Source organism: Lipotes vexillifer, unplaced genomic scaffold (genome assembly GCF_000442215.2).
Source record: "Lipotes vexillifer unplaced genomic scaffold, Lipotes_vexillifer_v1.1 scaffold911, whole genome shotgun sequence".
NCBI lineage: Eukaryota > Metazoa > Chordata > Mammalia > Artiodactyla > Lipotidae > Lipotes > Lipotes vexillifer.
Genome location: NW_006781377.1, coordinates 1,088,135 through 1,110,729, shown reverse-complemented (window position 1 = coordinate 1,110,729; position 22,595 = coordinate 1,088,135). Strand labels below are relative to the sequence as shown.

Below are 22,595 nucleotides of genomic sequence, written 5' to 3'. Positions count from 1 at the left end.
ATATATGTATGTATAGACAGACATGCACAACCCTCCAATCCTACCTGGTGTAATAATTATTAAAAATATATTTTTAATATTCTACACATTTGCTCACAATCAAAAAGGATACACCAATAGCAAACATTAGTACTAATAATAGTAATAAATGTCAAGAAAACTAAATTTGAACCTGGAATCACACAAGATTAGGGTAGGTCAAAAGATTTCTGATTATTTTATAGTTGCTGTTAATAAGAACTTCTAACTGCGCTAGAAGGCTAAATATCAATAACAGAAAGCATTACTTACTCCTTATTTTAAATGTATATTATATTCAAAAGTGTTTAATTCTGCTGTTTCCAAGTAATTTGTTAAGAAGAGGGGTAATATTTCAGTAGATAAAAGGAGTATGCTTGAGGCTTCCCTGGTGGCGCAGTGGTTGAGAGTCCACCTGTCGATGCAGGGGACGCGGGTTCGTGCCCCGGTCCGGGAGGATCCCACATGCCGCGGAGCGGCTGGGCCCGCAAGCCATGATCCCTGAGCCTGCGCGTCAAGAGCCTGTGCTCCGCAACGGGAGAGGTCACAACAGTGAGAGGCCCGCGTACCACAAAAAAAAAAAAAAAAGGAGTATGCTTTAAAATAAACAAGTAATTTAAAAGTATTGTTAATTTTTTCAAGCCATATCCCTTTCTGCCATCATCTTAATGCTAATTTATTAAATTTAGAAAGTTTCCTTGTTAAAATAGGAATGTGGTGAGGGTAATGGTATGGTCTTTAATTAAAGGTTTATGACTATGAAATTGTTCTATGACAATTTCAAAGAACTGGAAAAAGAATAGATACATGTATATGTATAACTGAATCACTTTGCTGTACACCTGAAACTAACACAACATTGTTAATCAACTGTACTCCAAAACAAAATAAAAAGTTAATAAAAATAAATAAATAAATAAAAACAAAAATAATGAATTGTGACCAAGTTATCTAGGTTTGACCTAGAAATAAAAAGGGATTAAAAATTAGGAAATCTGTCTACATAATACAACATGTAAATAAAGTTAAAGACAAAAATTCTTAGAAAAAGAAAAAGTTAAGAGGATCCTGGACTTTTCATTATGTGAAACTACCTGGTATGTGCCTCCCTCTGGATTTTTTATTATGGGAATAAAAGCAACCCCCTAATTACTTAAAAAATGTTTATGACTACATGTCAAAAGCATATTATTAGGAAAAAAGTCCACAGGGGGATTTGTATTAAAAAAAGGTAGATGTGATAGAATATATAATATCTTTCAGTAATTTTTAAACCATGATTTAGGCTATTATAAAATATTATTTGTGCATCTTCCCTATTTAAACTACACACAATAGTTAAAACTTTAAACAAAATAATCTTAATAACTGAAATAAAATAAGTTCCAAATTCTCAAAAGGCAAATTTTTTGTATAGAATCAAAGATACAGAGCAGTGACTTATAATTTAGGTAAAGTTTAGATACTGCACTGGCACAATTTTAATTATTCTAAAATTCAGGATTAGTAGATGAAATACAAAAAGCAGGCCTTTTGGTAATCTGGTCCTTTGGCTAGAAGAGTATTTACATTTAGTTTCTAAATTGGCCCAAATATAAGGTCATATTGATTTTAAAAGAGGCCTTCCCAATTTCCACAGAGATCAAAAACATCAAAATACACACCACAGGCACACATCACTTTGTAATTCTTGCTTAAAAAACAACACACCACCCTCAAAGGCACCTTCACAGCAAATGAGTAACACCTGTGGAAACCAGAGAGGGGAGCAGCCCTGGTTCTCTGCTGTCTCTTTAAAAGCCACCGCTCACCTGCCAGTGGGTGGGGAAGGTGGGAGGGTGTGAAGCAAGGATGGGAGAAAGACTGAAAGAAGAGTTTATGTGCTGCTATTTCTTGGAGGGGGATGGGAGGGAGAGGGCGAGAGGCAAAGAGGAAGGGAATGAGTAGGGGTTAAATTCACAGAGCAAGCCATGGAGTTTGATGGGAGAGAAACAGATATTGCTGACCCCTCTGCAATTCAAGGCCTGGAAACATTTCTAACATATTCAATAATCGAGTGTATTATATTATTATTTTTATCATCCACAAAACAACGTTCCTATATTTGGGCCAATAAAATAGTTTGAGCAATCAAAATACAGCAAACATCACTGAAATGTAATACTTAGCACACACCAAAGTCATCAATGTATATGCAATGTACCCTTAACAAGAATGTCCTCGGCACATAATTTCATGAAGAGTTACTGAATTCTCACATTAGGATTTCAAAAGTGTCAGAGTTTAAATTACTGCTTTTAAAGCTTAAACAAAACAAAAAAATGCTATCAGGTCTGCATTCCATGATATGATTCACATTTTTTGCTTTCAGAAAAACAAGAACAGCTAGCGTTTGGCTAGCCATCAAATACTGTGAAAAACTGAAAACCTGTGTTATTGTCACAATCAGGCCTGCAGACAGGCTCACCAAATCTTCTGTGCCTTGTTTCACCCATCTGTCATTGCTACATAATGCAACTTTATCAGTATAACCTATCAGAACTACAGACTTAAATATTCATATAATATACAGAGAAACCATAGGAAAATTTTTCATGAATTAGGTCGTAATTTTATTTACTTGCATATTTCCCCCTTTTTCTTGGTCCTCCTTCCTGCCTCATGCTTCCAACCCCTGGAATGAAAAAGTGGGGGAAGGGCCTTCCTCAAATCATGATAACCTGTTCTGAAACAGAAACCAAGGTGGCTTTTCCATGGAGACTGATGTCATCCTCCACGAGGAGGAAAGGGAATCAGGAGTGACTCGTGAAATCACTTTGCTCTGTCCCCTGCTGTACCTGCTCCACTCCCTTTTACTTACCACCTAGTTACTGCTCTTCACTCTTCGCTATTACTGTCTCTTGGTTATATGAGGCTGAAGGTAGAGAACTGATGGCCCCTCAACTGATGGCAAGTCTTGGAGAGCAGAAGTCCACCCCAAACTTTCTTCTGCTGAACGAAGGGTGCTGAATCTCCAAATCCAAAAAGAAATCTTGACCGAGTGTTCCCAGTTTGCCTGGGACTCTCCGAGTGTCAGAACCAAGAGTCCCACATCTCTCCAAACCCCTCAGCTGTGAGCAAACTGGGATGATGGGTCACCTTGGTGTGGCTGTACTTTTGTACGATCACTGTCACTTCCTAACTCTTGCCTTTTATCTCTCACAAATATAAAGTTCTGCTTAAAACAAAATCTCTTTGTTTTTTTCTTTCTCTGAAAGAAGTCAGAATTACTAGACCCTGTGGAAAATGTACTTTTCTGTTGATAATTAAGTCCAAATGAGTCACTTTTCTTTAGCCACTAAAGCTGAGTAGAAATTCTCAAGGATTAAAGAAAGAGATGTGTAGATAAGCTCCTGATTCATGCAAGATACTGCTTCAGAAGGGAATTTATGCAAGCAAGCCCAACAAAGCCAGTAAAATTGAACTGTTCTTAAAAATGGAATCTACACATTTTTTCCTCTAAATTTAGTCTCTTTGGCACTCTGCAGTGAAAACTAGGCACAGCTGGAACATTTGGAGGGTGTTAAGTCCGGAGATTGAATCCAAAAAATTACATTAAAAAGAAGTGCCTTGAGGGAACAAATATGAGTTACCTCTGACAGCTCGCCAAGTAATTGCTATTAGGAAAATGGAGCAAATCACATCAAATGAGAAGATTTAACATAGGAGATGGAACTAGATAATATCAATTATACTTTACATCAAATATCAGAAACCGTGAGCAAATTAGTTTTTGACAGTAAGATTACCTCCCAACAAATCAACCAGGGAAGGAGCCTGTAAATATATAATTAATTTCCACCACTATCTAGTCATGGAAAACTAATTATATAGGCTCACACTACAGTATAAACCATGTAGAGTATTTCAGTAGATATTTGTGTATGAGTACTGTGTTTTAAAAATATTAAGATAAAGGTTCATCTTATTCTTATAGCTTATAAAGAATTCAATTAGAGTATATTTAATGTAAGACTAACTCTTAAGCTGATTTACAAAAGGAAATATATATCATGGTGTGTTTTAGTGAACTTTAGTTGAACCTGTAAGCAGTTAAACAAACAAAATTTTATAATTCTGTAATATGCCTTTTGGGCAGTAATTTATATGGAAAGAGAGAGATAGTAGGTATTATTCAAATTATTGCAAGAAGTTATTGGGAAAAATGTCAACACGTGAAGCAGAATAAAAAGTAACCATCCCTGTCTAAAGACCATGCCTCTAATTGATAGATGAACAGAGTGTTCTAAGATGAACTTAAAAAAATTTTTTTAAGAATGGAATATTATCAGGAAGTTGGTCTGCTGGAATGAAAATAAAGACATCTTTAGTAAAACTGTCCTCTCTGTCCAGCAGTATCTGAATATCTGGATTGAGCTTGAAAAACAGAGCATTCATAACAGGAGGTAAAATTAGTAGTGCTAGTGGTCTACTATTCACCTGAAGAAAACATTTCCACTTTCAACTTAGGGCTACTTTAACATGTATATAGAAAAATAATAAAATTTTATATCTAGACTGGATTGTGGAGATCATGAAACTTGGCCCCTTCCATTTCACAGCTCAGCAAATTGGAGCAGAGAAAATGAAAATGCTTTCTTTAAGGTCATACAGCTAGTCAGTGGCAGAGCCAGGACTAGAATCCTCATGCACCAGGACCTAGACTGGAGCTGTTTCCACAATATCATAATATCTCTTGCTCGGAAACAGAGCAGATGGGGAAACTTTCTGTTGAATTTACAGGACCATAATGACCAGACACTCAAAATTATTTGCATCTTATAGAGTAAGCATATCTATAATAATAATAAGCACGTGGACTTCATAATTAATAATAAATAAAAGAGTTCTTTAGTCAAGCCTCTGAAGATATTGGAAATACTATAAGGGCAGGGATTGGCTTCTGCTCTTGGTGTACGACATGGGAATCTACGTTGGCAAAAGGGTGATTCTGGTAGATGAACAGTCAAAGCGCTAGAGGTCAGGGAATCAAGTCAAAAGACATATCGAAACTTGATGTGGCAGGTGGTTTCCAGGTGGGCAGGAAGTACCCTGGAGGTCCATGTGTTGCCCAGCAAAAGTACTCTAAAGTCCTGGAATGTTCTATAACAGAATCTTCATCAAAAGATATGTCATTTATCTTCATTTCTCCGTAATCTCTCATAAACATTTACTTCCTTGTCCCTGTGGTTTCAACCAATCTATTTTTTTTATGTTCCACATCTTTCGAAAATTCTTTATTACCTCCCTCCCCTTCATTTTTAAAACTCTGCTGAAACCCTGGTGAAAAACACTTTCGGTGGGAACGGTAGTCTTTACTGAGCTGTAAAAAATCACTCCAAATGTGAGGATATTAAATAGCCTGGACTCGCAGGGACATCAGGTGGCAACTCAACACCTATTGGTGACTGGTGCCAGGTATGAGCATCCCTGCCAACAGAGAGAATCTCTAACCAACAGTGTGTGAACTGCAGGCAAGGGCTGCTCTTGTGCCCTTCCCCCAGCAACTGCCATTATTTCTACATATTTATTTACAGGAGGTATAAGTGTATGAAACTAACAGTCCTAAGTCTGTGGCTTTTTAAAATTTGGTGACTTGTAGATGCTATGTGGAAATCGTTCACATCTAATTCCCTTATGCCCACCGTTCCAAAAAAGCCTACTTTCTAAGTGAATTACATAGTTTGGATTATTTTCTTAAACGATTAAAAAATGAAAGAATTAATGAAACCCAAGTGATGGAGGCATAAAGCAAAAACCCAATTCCAAGGGTGATGACTGATCAGATCAACTTTGATCACAAGACAGTGCAAGGTAAACCTATTCTGAGAAAGTGTCACTTTAAGCATTCATACGGTGAAAAACTATATGTCTGGACAAAATGGGATATCAGTCTTTTTTTTTTTTTTTTTGAGAGTTATGTTTTATTCAGCAGACTTTGATCACAAGACAGTGCAAGGTAAACCTATTCTGAGAAAGTGTCACTTTAAGCATTCATACGGTGAAAAACTATATGTCTGGACAAAATGGGATATCAGTCTTTTTTTTTTTTTTTTTTGAGAGTTATGTTTTATTTAGCAGGAATTTTTAGGACTTCAAGCCTGGGAGGCAGCATCTCAAGTAACCCTAAGAGAACTGCTCGTAGGAGGCAAGTGGGGAAGCCAGGTTATATAGAAGTTTTGTAACAAAGGGCAGGCAGTTGGGAACATCAAAAGATTATTGTAAATTAAAGAAAACCAGATATTCCAAGTTAAGGAATTTAGCGCCTCTTTTCTAAGCACTATTCCTCATGACAGTCGAGCATATCAGAGCATAGGTTCTGATTCCAGAGTCCTGGGACCCCACTCTGGCTTCATGTGGCCACGCGACTGTGGGCAAGGCACTTCTCTGTACCTAATTTTCGTCATATATAAAACGTGCTTACTTCACAAGGTTGTTGTAGGAATTAAATATACTGGTATTTGCGAAGTCCTTAAAGGACGTGGCATACAGCCTGAGCATCTTTCTGTAGTATGGTACAGGGATCCAAAATGTTTTTGTGAGAAATTTCTTTAAACTTCTGTAAAATTTTGATGTCATTGGATGGACGAGACAGGGCGAAAAGTGTCAGCCACTTCTGAGCAGAGAGAGGGTCACTGCTCCTGATACACAAACACAAAGGGAGGGGCAAAGCCAGGGCAGATGGCCTGGATATTTGATTCTGGGAGGCAGAGGCTTTAATGGAGGAACTGCTCAGTCCTAGGATTTCTGTCTTTCTTTTCATCAAGTGCGAGATGCTGGCACTCAATAAATATTTGTGGGGTGAATGAATGAAAAGGTAAATAAGACATAGAGTCGCTTTTGATATGTTTGTAATCCAGTGGAGTTCTATGAGATTAGGGTGTTAGGACTACCTGAATCTATAGAAATATGGTGGTACCTTCACTGTCATTCTGAAATAAGCTGCAGGATTATTCTTTAGATATTTTAGATAAAAGTGTCTGGTAACGCTGTTGTAGAGATATAAAATAATTGGCATATATTTCTGAGAGTGATTTTTTTTTCATCATATTCTATCTAGTCATTTTTTCTGGGTGTGTCATAAATGCTTTGAGAATAGGAATCCTTTTAGAGTCATATTTATGCCAGATAACACATAGCAGATTCTCAAGCTTGCTTATTAAAATTTTACAAGATTTCGGTGGTTTTGTTGGGCTGAGACCAAATATTTCAGGAGATGTTAAAAAGTAGATTGTTTTTAATACCATTTAAAAGTAGAGCTTTCAGGGCTTCCCTGGTGGCGCAGTGGTTGAGAGTCCGCCTGCCGATGCAGGGGACGCGGGTTCGTGCCCCGGTCCGGGAGGGTCCCGCATGCCGTGGAGCGGCTGGGCCCGTGAGCCGTGGCCGCTGGGCCTGCGCGTCCGGAGCCTGTGCTCCGCAACGGGAGAGGCCGCGGCAGTGAGAGGCCCGCGTACCGCCAAAAAAATAAAAAAATAAAAATAAAAAATAAAAAAAAATAAAAGTAGAGCTTTCAACCTAAACACACACACACACACACACACACACAGCTTCTATACACATTTCTACATACATCACTGCATTTAGAGCTGTATCCAGAAAATTTCAGCAGACAGTCAGATAGTGTTGAAACGTTTAAAAGGAAACAGCCCGAACAAGCAATCCCTACAAGCTTCTATTTACATAAAGTAGCCAAACAAACTCCTGAAACTTGTGAGCACTTAAAAAATTTCTTGGTTTTGCCAAAGTTGACAAAAATATAAGCTGAGGCTCTGTGCAAGAAAGGAGAAATAATTTTATGTTCTCAAAAAGTACTCTACCTATGATATGTATTAATAGTTTTGGTTCAGCTTTACACAGAAGCAACCTTTAAACAGAGTAGTCAACTTATGGCCCAAGCCGGGAATCTAAATTGAAGAAAAAAACGAGACTGAACAGTTAACAGGAAAGGTAAGAGAGGTTAAATTCCCTAGGAAACCTCAGGTGGGGAGAATACTTAGAATTCACGTTAGTATTTGCAAGTTTTAGGGTATCTTATTTTATGGGAGTTTGCCATTCCTAGCAACCATGCACACAAATAAAAACAAATTTGGCTAAGTGTCTCTAACATTTTATATATAAAATCTGGGCTTCTGCTCACATACAACAACTAGGGATATCCTTTGTAAATAGTGCTTCGTACTGTTTGTCATGAGTTAAATATTAAAAACAGTTCAGGGGCTTCCCTGGTGGCGCAGTGGTTGAGAGTCCGCCTGCCAATGCAGGGGATGCAGGTTCGTGCCCCGGTCTGGGAAGATCCCACATGCCGCGGAGCGGCTGGGACCATGAGCCATGGCCGCTGAGCCTGCGCGTCCAGAGCCTGTGCTCCGCAACGGGAGAGGCCACAGCAGTGAGAGGCCCGCGTACCGCAAAAAGAAAACAAAAAAAAAACAAAACAAAAAAACCCAGTTAATATAGCTCAAAGGGTATGCACTCCATCACTGGTTTAGGCATACACTCTTTAACACTGCTTAAGGCATTCAGTGAAAACCTCTATAGGAAAGAACACAAAGAATTGGTATTTACAAACCAGACAGAAGCCTATATTATGTCAGGTAACCACATCACAAAAATCAGAAAAGAAAGAACTTAGGAAAGAAAAAGGTATTAAGTCTAAGTTAGAAAATTCACTTCAAAAATCCATGGGAAATGGAGTAGACCATACCTTGAATAACTCAAACTCCTTCTTTGGCATCAATAGCTAATGACAAATGATGAACATAACATAAGTACATAATATATATGCACATCAGGCCAGCCCAAACATAAGCACAGCAAACAGAATTCCCACTGCCACCGCTTGAAGTTATCAAGATCTATAAATTGTACATCAATCCTTTATTTTAAATGTTTCCTTGATTCTCGAATTCTAATAAGGCCAGAAGTCTCTCTGGATGAGTGCAGGGCCTGCGCTGGGCTTGAATGCCGTGAGGAGGCAGAAATCCTTACAGAATGGTCATAGCAGCACGTGACCACAGTTCTAGGTTTGGACAGTCTGCATTTTACTTAGCCTAGGCAGGAAATTTCACTATTTCACTGCATATTCTATGCAGCTTCAGCTTCTGCGCAAATATATGACATCATTATGGGGTCAGATGTGATCTTTTGCTCAAGATTCTGAAAATGAAAAGAATTTTCCTGGGGGCATGAGAAAGTAGCTACCACAGGTTCGGAGGCTAAGCATGGGACCGTCCATCCATTCCGTCTCTGCCGGCAGGTGTGATTCTAGAGATCCTGTCACAGATTCAAGAGCACATGGAGGCGGCCCTGGTCTCTTGTGATTACCACATCTGAAGATAATGGTGCTGAAACTTGGGTGGAGGGTCTACCATGTGAAGGCAGTTTTTAAAAAAGGATTAGGATTCGGTAGTTGGAAAGTTGAAAGCAAACAGGCTATAATCAAAGTCTATATAGAGGATGAGAGCAAAGGCTGGTGAAGATGAACTGGTAGACACTCCAGCCACTGTCTCAGCGCCATCCTCTATCAGGCCCCTTGGGTAGGAGGGCTCTGGGTAAGAGTAAAGAGGCAAAAATACTATTTCTCCAAATGTCAAAAATATTATAGGGTAGAAGAAAATAGCATTCAGAGGAACAGTCACTGAGATAAACATTTTGAGCAGTTTCCTGAAGAAGTAAGTCAGAAAAACATATGTATAATTCTTCCTTATGTCCCCAGCCACTGTCCCCCCGTTGCCTTAGGAAAAAGGTATAAATTATACAGTCAATTAAATCTCAAAATGACTAATACATAAAAAGTGTTTAAGTCCTGCTTAGGAAAGATGAATTTGAAAATTCGAAAAACTTAAATTTTGCTCAAAAATTGTAATTACCTGTATGGTATGCGTGTAAGGTGGATCCGCACGCCCCAATCCAGACTCTGGAGGTCTCACGATATCCAAAATGTTGTTTGGCACAAATCCAGAATCTCCACTTGCATTTAGAACTTTCCACCATTGCTTCCTATCGTCAAGGATCTGTCATCATGCAAGAAAGTAAAGGCGGCATTTCTGTACCAAAACCGAACTATGAAGGAAGTTCGATTTTTATTCTTAGACCAAGAAAACGCTTTCACTTTTAATATGCTGACTCAGCATCAACATACTGTGGGTTAAATGATTGTCAGGAATTACACTAAGAATTACAATTACTAGTATAGAACAGCTTTGGTACCACTCTACCCAAGGTCCATATCACCTCCCAAGAATGCTTAGCCATTTGCAGTACTTGAAGTACTTAAGATGAGTTACTTGGAAAAAGTCTATTGTCTCCATCCTTAGAATAGAGAGGAAAGGTATAAAAACATTTTTTTTTTTACTATTGTAGCTATGCCATATTATATACTAAAGAACATGAAGTCTCAGTTATAACTGAGGAAAGAAATTTGAGAGTCATGGTAGATTATTCCCAAAACCAGTAGCACACTCACTGCTGGTTACATTTGTGCAAGGGTACTAAAATAGGAAGGAGGGAATGTTTTCTCTTATTAAAATACTATGGTGCCTCTACACCTGAAGTGATAACCAGCCTTGATTCCAGAATGAATAAAGGCCAGAAGAAGGAAGAGGGCAAAGTAAGCCAAGAAATCCAACCCCACCCCCCAAAGAAACAAAAAACAGATAAAGCAGCCACCCTGCCTAAACAGATATAGGTATCTATAGTATGCTGTGTATCCTTGGTAAAACAAAATAACACTGAAGAATAATTTCTTGACCTCGGCATTTCTTTGAGGAAGGTTTAGATATATACCAGAAAAGGAATACGACAAATCTACTTTATTAAGAGTATAAAAAGGGTAAAAAGGCAGTTTAAGTCCTGCTTAGGAAAGATGAATTTGAAAATTCGAAAAACTTAAATTTTGCTCAAAAATTGTAATTACCTGTATGGTATGCGTGTAAGGTGGATCCGCACGCCCCAATCCAGACTCTGGAGGTCTCACGATATCCAAAATGTTGTTTGGCACAAATCCAGAATCTCCACTTGCATTTAGAACTTTCCACCATTGCTTCCTATCGTCAAGGATCTGTCATCATGCAAGAAAGTAAAGGCGGCATTTCTGTACCAAAACCGAACTATGAAGGAAGTTCGATTTTTATTCTTAGACCAAGAAAACGCTTTCACTTTTAATATGCTGACTCAGCATCAACATACTGTGGGTTAAATGATTGTCAGGAATTACACTAAGAATTACAATTACTAGTATAGAACAGCTTTGGTACCACTCTACCCAAGGTCCATATCACCTCCCAAGAATGCTTAGCCATTTGCAGTACTTGAAGTACTTAAGATGAGTTACTTGGAAAAAGTCTATTGTCTCCATCCTTAGAATAGAGAGGAAAGGTATAAAAACATTTTTTTTTTTACTATTGTAGCTATGCCATATTATATACTAAAGAACATGAAGTCTCAGTTATAACTGAGGAAAGAAATTTGAGAGTCATGGTAGATTATTCCCAAAACCAGTAGCACACTCACTGCTGGTTACATTTGTGCAAGGGTACTAAAATAGGAAGGAGGGAATGTTTTCTCTTATTAAAATACTATGGTGCCTCTACACCTGAAGTGATAACCAGCCTTGATTCCAGAATGAATAAAGGCCAGAAGAAGGAAGAGGGCAAAGTAAGCCAAGAAATCCAACCCCACCCCCCAAAGAAACAAAAAACAGATAAAGCAGCCACCCTGCCTAAACAGATATAGGTATCTATAGTATGCTGTGTATCCTTGGTAAAACAAAATAACACTGAAGAATAATTTCTTGACCTCGGCATTTCTTTGAGGAAGGTTTAGATATATACCAGAAAAGGAATACGACAAATCTACTTTATTAAGAGTATAAAAAGGGTAAAAAGGCACCACCAGGGAAGCCCCAAAATACTTCTTTTAATCATTAAATGGCCATTAATAGATTTAACAACATAATTTTAAAATACTTTTATATAATATAATAAAACCCGGTATATCAACAACGTAATAATATTCTCTTCGTTTCAATAATGAAATAATAACTTTAGTTATTTTTGAACTAATTTTACTCCCTAATCTTCTCCTCCATTTACATCCCCACATTTCCTTTGTAAGAGAAAAAGCAGGAAGGCGCTAATAGGTAATCTATTACCTCTAAAATATCATCCTTTTGAACTGAGAGCTCACTGTTGTTCCTTGCCACAAAGTCATACCTGGATTTGGCATATTTCTTGGGTTGTAGATCATAATTTCTACAAAAAGAAAGAAGAAAGATAATCACTCTGCTAGCTTTTCCTAAAGGCTGAAAGCAGAAGTAAAACACTAAGGCAAGCCAACGCCTACCAGAAACCATTTGCACAAGTTATTTAGATAGCAGTTAATCTTATTATATTTTATAGAGTATGAGAATATGAGTACTTCATTTGATTATATTTTGGAGATTTTACCATTAAAATGAACGAACTATGGCTAGAGTAAAAATAAATAATGCAAAATTACAAAGCTAGATTAGTGCTAAGCTAAATCTAGAATGCAAATCTATGAATTCTCTGTCCATTAAATCTAATATCCAAAATACTGGATACTGCTTTGTTAGCCAGCATTTCTGCCATGAAAGAACCAGGATAATGGTCAATGTTACCATTTTTCATAAAATTAAAGGAGACTAAAGATAATGTCCAAAGTAGTAATTTAAATTATATGTTGATTTCACTAATTCAAGCAATGTCTTCAATTCATTAACCAAACATATATGAAAAAATTATGACTAAGTGTCAATATTCAGGAAAGCTCTATCCAGTTATCCAAATTGCAAAGGAAGGTATGGATTAAGTACAAGAGCAATAACACTTCTTAGTTAATTTGTTAATTAATTAATTCACTATAGACTTATTTTAAGAGTAAGAACAGGTGTATTTTTTTAAAAAAGCAAACTTTAGGGTAAAAAGGCACCACCAGGGAAGCCCCAAAATACTTCTTTTAATCATTAAATGGCCATTAATAGATTTAACAACATAATTTTAAAATACTTTTATATAATATAATAAAACCCGGTATATCAACAACGTAATAATATTCTCTTCGTTTCAATAATGAAATAATAACTTTAGTTATTTTTGAACTAATTTTACTCCCTAATCTTCTCCTCCATTTACATCCCCACATTTCCTTTGTAAGAGAAAAAGCAGGAAGGCGCTAATGATGTTTGGTCATCCTTCCTCTGTCAAGTGGCCATTCTGCTTGCTGCCCACCAGGATCGTCTGGAATACTGAGTCACAGCAGGGCCTGCGGGACAGTTGTGGGCACAGTATATCTTGTCATCATAGGTAATCTGCTACCTCTTGGATAGTAACTCCAGGAGAAGAGAAACAGGAACAAAGGAAAATCATAGCCTGTAAACCATATTGGCAATTTTTGGTATATTAAAAAACGAAGAAAATGTGGAAAAAGTGAAATTATGGCCAAATAATTATTATATATTATTAACAATAATAAATTTTAAAATGTGTTCCCTGGATTTCCTATCCCATCTCTAGTTTTGTATGATCACGTTCCATTAAAATTTCATTTGAGGGGGAAACGGGTTTCAATCACTCCAAAGGTTAGCAAAACAGTAGTAAATTCAGTTTTCTATCTTTCTCTCCTCCCTCATGTTCTTCTCTCCAAATCATTGCTGATAACAGAGAGTTGAATGTACTGTTTAGCAAAGGGAAGGATAACTCTCTGCCACTGTGTATATGAATCAGTGGGTTGGTTAAAAGAAAAGTTGACTGTAGTTCTCGTTGAAGTCTTTGCTATCTTGCCTGTCTCAGAGGTGACTGCCCAGCATGCACTTGCAAAGTGCTTTAGAATTTACAAATATTTATGGTTTATAGTTTCTTGCCCTCTATAGATTAAATGTGGGTATGACACTGACCATAGTTATCAATCTGAAAATCACACTTTGTAATTTTTCAGATGTACCAAAGTTTCTTAAGAGATCTACAATGTATCAAAATGCATGGTCTCCGTTCCTGATTTGGAGTTATAGATACCCACCTGATACAGAGTGGACACAGAGGTGGCAATAATCTGAGACTTCTCTAAAACATGAATTGCTTTTGAATAGCAGTGAACTATAATCCATCAAAGGTGAGGGTGCTAAATTCAATAGGTGGTTTCCCTAAATGACATTGTAATTTCACTGAAGAGTGAATATACTTCATACGGTATTTACTGCATTCCTGGCATGCAATGGAGTTTAAGATGAATAACAATTACTGAAAAAACGAATTCCAAACCTCTGTATTACGTATCAGACCAGAACTTTCAGACAGTTTTTTCAATAATCATGACAAATTCTCCTAGCAACATCAATGATCCAGGTGTCTATTAAACTATCCAGCTCCTATTATAATAGCCCAGGGGAGAAATTCGACCCATAAAGGCAACTGAGATATACAATTTACTCCTTTAAAAAAAATTATTTCTCTGGCTAAATACTGACAGTCTTAAGATCTATATACTTGAATATCCCTTCATGGAATTTCCTTCACTAATCTGAAACAATTTCTAGAATACTGGCAGCTAAGACAGAGAAAAAGGAAAAAGAAAGTACTAGGATGAAGGAGTTTCTCAAGAAGAATTGCCATGAAATAATTTTTAAACTTCAAAACTGATTTTCACCTGTATCTCCTAAAAATTGAATCTACAATTCAAACTTCTTCGATATGTTGGCATTTTCAAAATGTATTATGCATTGACGACTTTTCTTTGTACTGAATTTAATACGTTACTGGTGCCCTTAGAATAATAACTGTATAATTCCCACATCATTTTACTTAAGTATTACCTCTGTAATCACTCCTGACAAAAAAACCAAAATTTTAAATCCCACCTTCTTTAGATTCTACTAAGAAAAGAATATACTGAAGAGAAATTAAGGGCATGTAACACTCATAGTAAGACAGGCTTTGAGGTAGGAAAGTACCTCAACGTGGGGTAGGACAAGCTCTCTACCCCACTTCATCTTAATGATCATTCTCCCATATCCTTGTTATCAGTGTTTCACCTTTTTTCTTTCTCTTATGTGTATGGGTTGGCCTCTATGTAAACCTCACATGCAGTTTACACTGCAAACAAGATTGAAAAAGTGACCCTATTTCAATCCAATTTATTTCTTCCCCATCTCAATTCTCCATTTTTGCCTATATTGAATTTTTGGAGAGAGAAAAATATGGGAAAATAAATGAAATGTAAAACTGGAAAGTGAATATAAAAAGTGAAATGGTAAAAATGGCAAATAAGGCATTGATTCTGTTTAAATATTCAGTTTATACTTAGTTTAAATACTTCTATCTAAAGGAAGGTTTGTTTGTTTTTATTGGGGGAGATAAAGATGGAAATTATTTCCTTTAAAAGTTACAGAGCTGGAAAGATCCTTAGAGACCATCTGGTACAAACTAGAGAGTTTCAAAACAATTCTTCTTAATTCACAGATTCTGTCAGAGGCATCTTTTAAAAATTGGAAAGTTGTCCAATGGCATTTGCACTAAGTTAGAATTATAGACTGGAGACTTTGCTCATCAAAGCCAGCTCTATAAAGGAACAACTGAAATTTTAACAAACAATTAATAGATGGAAAGCTCAAAGAAGTAGTGAACAGTGCAGACACTAGCATCTCCATTTGCACTAAACCAGAGATAATCATCCACAGCTCTCCAAATGATGCCCATGAAATGTTACCTATCTACATGGCATTGAGGAGTTGGCTTAAAAGCAACAGCGGCTTCCCCTTGGTCCAGATGGGGCCCTCTTCCATAAATGTTATTGAATACTGTGTACCCATCAGCTGGAGGATACTCTGATACACTGGAGTGCTGAAAGACAGAGAAGGAAAGATTAAAGAATCACCAATACTATTTGAATGAGCACTGACATCAGTTAACAAGAACCCTCCACTACACTGTGGTCAGTTTCATTTTCAAGTGATTGACTATTATATGTTAATAAATTATGAAATGAGGGTTTTTGTCCAAGACCTATTTATAATAAGAAAAGTAATTAGTGCAAAGACTAAATCTTAATTCAGGAAATAGCCAATGCTTTTATTGTATAAAAGCAATAAATTCTTTCCTCTGGAATTTCAGTAATAGGTGATTTTGGTATTAGGCAGACTTTAACAGCTTGTAAAAAATAAAACTGGTTTTAAAACAGCAACAATGAAACCCTTAACTTTTGCTTTCTATGTTTAAGAAACAGACCTTTACCACCCTAGCAAAGTAAATACCATCACATGAAAATCATCTGAACTCTATGCGTTAAAATTATACCACCCTCTCTCATTATTCTCATTTTTTAAATGTACATGGACACTATTTTTTATGTTTTTTAAATGGCAGCACTATTATCAGATTTACTGTTAAGGAAAACACAGAAATGCAAAAACACATTGATCTTGAGAGTCAATAGTCCAGGATAAGACAAAGCTGGAGCCACTTCTTTTTGCAGTTAACACAATGCAGACATGAGCCTAATGGGCTACCAGGAAGGAGAACCGAAATCTATGGGTCCCATGAAGCCGCATGGCTTTAAAGCTATGGGGCAAAAACAAAGAAACAAACCAAAAAAGTTCATCTATGAATTTTGTATTGTTTCCGTATGTAAAATGAAGTATATGGTGGATGCACAACAGACCCTAAAGCGTTGGAATTTCAATTGTTTATGGATTCACTGGGACAAAATATTTGAAACTGGGAATGTTTTAGAAAAGTTCTGAATGCACGTTTACTGTAGTTAATTCAAATGACAACGTTGGCAGGAGTAGGGCTGAGTTCATCCACAGACAGTGTAGGTGAGGTGTCTCCAATGGACAGCTATTGATGTCAAAGTACCCACATTATATTACTCCTGTGGAATATATATCAGGATACTGCACTTGACGTACAAATACAGATAAACAACTTCTACCATTTAAATACCTTAGCTTAAACCAGCAACAAAGTGAAAAGGCAATCTATAGCATGGGAGAAATCATATACCTGATCATATATCTGATAAGAGGTTAATATCCAAAATAAATAAAGAACACATACAACTCAATAGCAAAAAGCAAATAATCCAGTTAAGAAATGGGCAGAGGAACTAAAAAGACATTTTTCCAAAGACATACAAATGGTCAACAGGTATATGTAAGGGTGCTTAGCATCACTAATCATCAGGGAAATGCAAATCAAAACCACACTGAGATATCACCTCATACCTGATAATAGCTATTGTCAAAAAGACAAGAGAGAACAAACATTGACAAGGATGTGGAGAAAAGGGAACCCCTGTGCCCTGTTGGTGGGAATGTAAATTGGTGAAGCCACTATGAAAACAGTATGGAAGTTTCTCAAAAAAATTAAAAATAGAACTACCATATGATTCAGCAGTCCCACTACTGGGTATAATACTGAAGAAAATGAAACTAGGAGCTCAAAGAGAATTCTGAACCCCAAGGTTCACTACAGCATTATTCACAATAGCCAAGATATGGAAACAACCTAAGTGTCCATCACAGATGAGTGGATAAGTAAGATGTGGTATGTATGTATATACAATGGAATATTATTCAGCCATGAGAAGGAAGAGAATCCTGCCATTTACGACAACATGGATAAATCTTGAGGACATTATACTAAGTGAAATAAGAAAGACAAACACCACATGACATCACTTATATGTGGAATGTAAAAAAAAGAGTCAAGCTCATAGAAACAGAGAGTAGAAAAGTGGTTGCCAGAGCTACGGGTGGGGGACAGAGGGAGAGGTCGGTAAAAGGGTACAAACTTTCAGCTATAAATGAATAAGGTCTAAGGATCTAATAAAAATGTGGTGACTATAGTTGATGACACTGTATTATATAATTAAAATTTTCGAAGAGAGTGGAACTTAAATGTTCTCAACAACAACAGATAAATATGTGAGGAGATGGATGTGTTATTTAGCTACATGGGGGGGAGTCCTCTCACAGTGTATACATATATCAAATCATTACAATACACACTTTAAATATCTTATATTTTTATTTGTCAATTACACCTCCATAAAGCTGGAATTAAAAAATAAAATAAAGAACAAATGGCTTAATTAATTCAGTTTATCACTTCCCTAGGAGAGACCAGAGGCACTACATGATCAGGCCATTTTTTTTGTTGCTGTTAAATGCTGTCATAAAAGGGAGGAGTTGAGGAAACAGAATCACCCACACCTTCTGCCTGGCTCTGAACATAACAGTGAGGTTGGACAGTATGAAGTCACTGGGTCCTGAGAGTGACTGGGAATATGAGAAGGGAGGAGAGAAATGATGACAAGTGACTGACTGTGATGACTACACAACACTGCTCAAGGGCGGCTGCTGCTTCAGAGGAAGGAAAGAAGCTGAGTACTGCCACCCATATTTGTCATGCCTTGTCACCTATGCCACCAGATCCTGAATCACCCAAGTCTTGTTCTGAATGCATTTATTATAGGTGCAATAAAGTATAATAAAATCTCTCTTCTGGGGATGATTGCATGTTACACATTTTTAAGTCACCATTACTTTGGTCTCTTTTCCAACAAAATCTTAAGGTATAAAATCCCATAGAACTGCTAGCAGGTGCTTTTCAATTCTTTTTTTTTTTTTCAAACCTCTGAATAAGTGCTTAAGCCATAAAATGGACAACAGTTTACAAGAGGAAAATGATAACTCATTACGAGGAAGAATTCTCAATAATTCTTCTTTTAAAGTTACTTATTCTCTGAGAGTAGACAAACTTTTACACTGGAAGCCAGAACACATTACTCTCTCTTTAAATAAACAAAGGGAAAAAGAACTCACAAAAGTGAATTTCTGAGGCATGCATTATAAAGTGGATATATTTTCTTATTTAAGATATGAGGACTGTAAACTAGAAATTTCTATGATTTGAAAATACTCAGCCGTAACTGTGGCAACAGCAAGTGTACCATAATTTCATGTTTGATTACATTTTTTTACTCTAGAAAAGTTTCCCTTTACGAGGAAGGAAAATTCATTGTGATGAGGTCTGAACTATAAAATACAGCTAGGGACATATGTCTGCTAACCTGCACCCAGAACTGTGAGGTCACCTTCTTAATCACTCAGTTAGAGGGAAGGGCAGTTACAGAATCCACCCGTGCCATTATATGCAGCCAGAGGAAAAACAATTACAGCAGAAAAATACTACTTTCAGAGAAGTATATTTGCTTTACTTTTAAAGTTTCAGAATTTAAGCAATCTTCTATAACACTATGGCTATTGTCGAAAGAAACGATTTTAAGAAATTTAATTTATATAAATGTTTCTCCCTAAAAGTGAGGATATACTCTAGTTTCCTAATTCATTCCTTGATATCATATTTGCCACACTGTAAATACCCACAGGGACCGGAGAAGATTAATCTAAGGAACTAAATAAAGGAAATGAACAGGACTTCAAGGAGGACCTAGTCATTAATTTTCTGTTGCTTCTTTAAACTAGACCTCATTCATCTAACTCCTTGGGTTGTGATCGTCTGTTCAGTTTGGTTCAGCTTTAGGCAGTATTTAATTTTCTTTTCTGTCAGAACAAGAATTGTCATAGAAAAATCATTTTTAAGGAATGTGAAGAGATAATCATACCCAATTTCAACCCCTCAATTTGTTCCCCCAATAAATCATAATCTAAAGCTTACTAAAGATCATAAAAGATACACTATATTTTATGATATCCTCAGGATGTAAGAGTGTTATAAATCATCATTTGGACCTGGGACTGGAGTCCAGGAGAAGCTTTGGCCCTTCTAGCCAGGCTGATAGGACTTCGGGAGGTTTAGAACGAGGCCAAAAAAATAAAAGAAAGAAAGAAAGAAATGGGACATTCAGGAAAGAGCTGCTTGGGAGGCGCTTAAAGGTCCTGGGTCAAGGAACTGACTTGAGGGTCTGATGATAGGAGAGGAAAATAGAAAGAATAGGCCAGGCAGCAGTGGGGCAATTCCCTGATAAGCAGGGAAAGCACACAGTCCAAAGGACGGGACCACCAGGGCTCAAGGAGAAGAGCTGGCAGGCTGTGAGGTGTGATACGGGCTGGGTTTGGGCTTCACAGGGAAACAGAGCAACTGTCACCATGACAAAGAGGTGAGACGTACCTAAGAGCAGCAGGACATCTAGTCATTGATTTGAGAACAATCTTCAGATCAGTAAAGTGAGAACTCACAATCAGAATTACAAGAGAACACACAGATTACTGCACTTCCCACAAAAGATGATATTGAAAGACTACCTCTGTGGATAATCTTTTTGTTTCTTGCTTGCGATGCTGTTCTGCTGCGTTTGCCACGGGCTCAGTCAGTTGATAGAGATCCGGCTCCACTGATGTTCCCATGAAGTTCAGCATCGGGGGCTCCCAACCACTGCGGAACCGTGGGACATAGGGTGGGATAAACTGTTCTTTTGGCCACTCTGCTCTGCAAAAGAACATTAAGACATACGAACAGCAAAATTAAGAAACACCTCCATGCTCAAAACGATCTTCAGTAAGGCTAGCCACAAAAAAACAAAAACGAATAACAACGAAAACAATTCACGCGTAGTCTGCCCTCTTTCTATCCAAAGAGAGAAAGTAAACATGTTTATGCTAGTATTTGATGCTGATACAATGAAAGGAAGTCTGAATTCTACTTTATGATCTGCTTTCACTACATTGCCTCAATTCTCCATTAATTCAACCTTTTAACATAAGTATACATCTTGGACAGTTTGAGAAAGGAATGTGAAGCTAGAAGTCTGGTAAGAACTTAGGACATAAGCTTCTCTAAGCATCAAGTCGTTTCTGATCCTCATCTTTCCCTTCACTCCCCTCCCATCATCATGAAGCCTCCTGATGCGAGATGTATTTTCCAAAAGACAAACAGCAGACAATCTTCTTAAGGCTCATGATCTTTTAAGTTATGAAGTCTCCTAAAATGAAGCACATTACTGATTTTATAAATTGAATGGATCAGCTAGGTTTTCATCAGTAAAATCAAGTTAGTACTAATCTGTAATACAATCATGACCCATTCATTACTTAGTAACTCTGAGATTTATTCCTATAAGCTCCTAATCACTCATGAACCACAAAAATAACTGGGAGAGACATTATGAAATTCTGCTAAAATATGTTGTTTTATCTTTCACACATGATTTAATTCTTCAGGTTACACTTCTACTGTGATGAAATGATTCCGGTTATTATGTTCCTTTAGGATTCTTTTTTGTCTTTTTGAGCTTTTAAGTCAGTATATTCACTTCCTAATACTCTAAATAATTAGGATCTGAAATGACCATTTTCTCATGTCAAGGGCTAACAATATGAATTCCTTTGGATGTAGTTTTCCTAACAGTCATTAATTTTCTCATTTTGAGGTAGGACCCAAGACAAAGAAATTAAAAATCCTGAACTATTTTAGTACTATGAGATCTGATAAATTTAACAGGGTTTATGGAAAAAAAATGAAAAGATCCCTACCTAGGCTTACCATAAAATCATAACCTACATAAATCTAATAGATTTAAGAAATCTATTTAACCAGTTTTTACATAGTATGATATATAAATGATACAATATGCTACATTAATATATAAATAATATGCAGAAATAAATTTAGATAACATTTTCAATCAAAAAAGCAACAACTGCAGTGCTCTTAAAGGATCTTCTGCTTGGTAAACCATATTCCCACACAAGCAGTTGCCAAAGTCCAAAATATAAGTGGGAATAGTTTATATATATTTCAATAGAAGAACAGCAGAAAAAAAAATATGAATTGGTCCGTTACTTTCAGGCTAGTCTAAAAGCATTACGAAGACAAACTTCCAAGTGACCATACTGAATGATTTACTCTAAGTAGCGAGAGAAATAAAAAGATTCAAATAAATGAGGAAAGCAGAAATTATTTAATCACATATAATGAAATGAGAAATACTTTTATAACTTGCTTGGCTCAGCAAACTTGAATCCTGCGATTGTTACTGATTCCTTTTCCACAGTCACCTTACTGATGAGATACAATTCTTAAAATTATCCCCTCCTCTTTTCCATTCCCACCACCATGGTTCTAGTCCCAGGGAATGCTGATTAATAAGGAACCTCTACTATTGCATTATCGTCCCCAAGGGGCCTCACGCCTCTAGTAACTTTTTTCCATGTCCTTATTAGACTCAATGACCAGACTGATCTTTCGAAGGTCTGGCTGTGTCGCACTCCTATTTACAAAGCTATTGGTTCTCCACAGCCTACAGAACCATACTCCAGCTCCTTAGCGTGGCACTGGGAGCCTGAACCCAGCCCTGCTCATCTTTGTACACCTCATTCATCACTATTCCTCTGTTCCCCATTCTCCACAATCCCCCACTACCCAAAGTCTATACTCCGGCTAAACCCACATTCACGCTCCATTCTCTTGACTTTTTGCTTCATGGCTTCAGTCATGCTCCTCTCTCTACTGAGCAGGCCCTTTCCCTGCTACGTATTTGTGGAAATCCTACTCATCCTGCTG

General features: G+C 37.0%; 1 protein-coding gene across 1 annotated transcript in view; it reads right to left on the bottom strand.

Annotated features, from left to right (window-relative positions):
* The window catches only part of EPS8 (EGFR pathway substrate 8, signaling adaptor), a 70,401-nt gene that overhangs the window by 15,927 nt on the left and 31,879 nt on the right, over positions 1-22,595 (bottom strand). Inside the window, exons 13-16 of the mRNA XM_007454617.1 lie at positions 20,339-20,522; positions 15,778-15,911; positions 12,206-12,305; positions 10,970-11,113 (exon numbers count right to left, since the gene is read on the bottom strand). Of these exons, the coding sequence (XP_007454679.1) occupies positions 10,970-11,113; positions 12,206-12,305; positions 15,778-15,911; positions 20,339-20,522 (562 nt within the window). The remainder of the gene's footprint in view (positions 1-10,969; positions 11,114-12,205; positions 12,306-15,777; positions 15,912-20,338; positions 20,523-22,595) is intronic.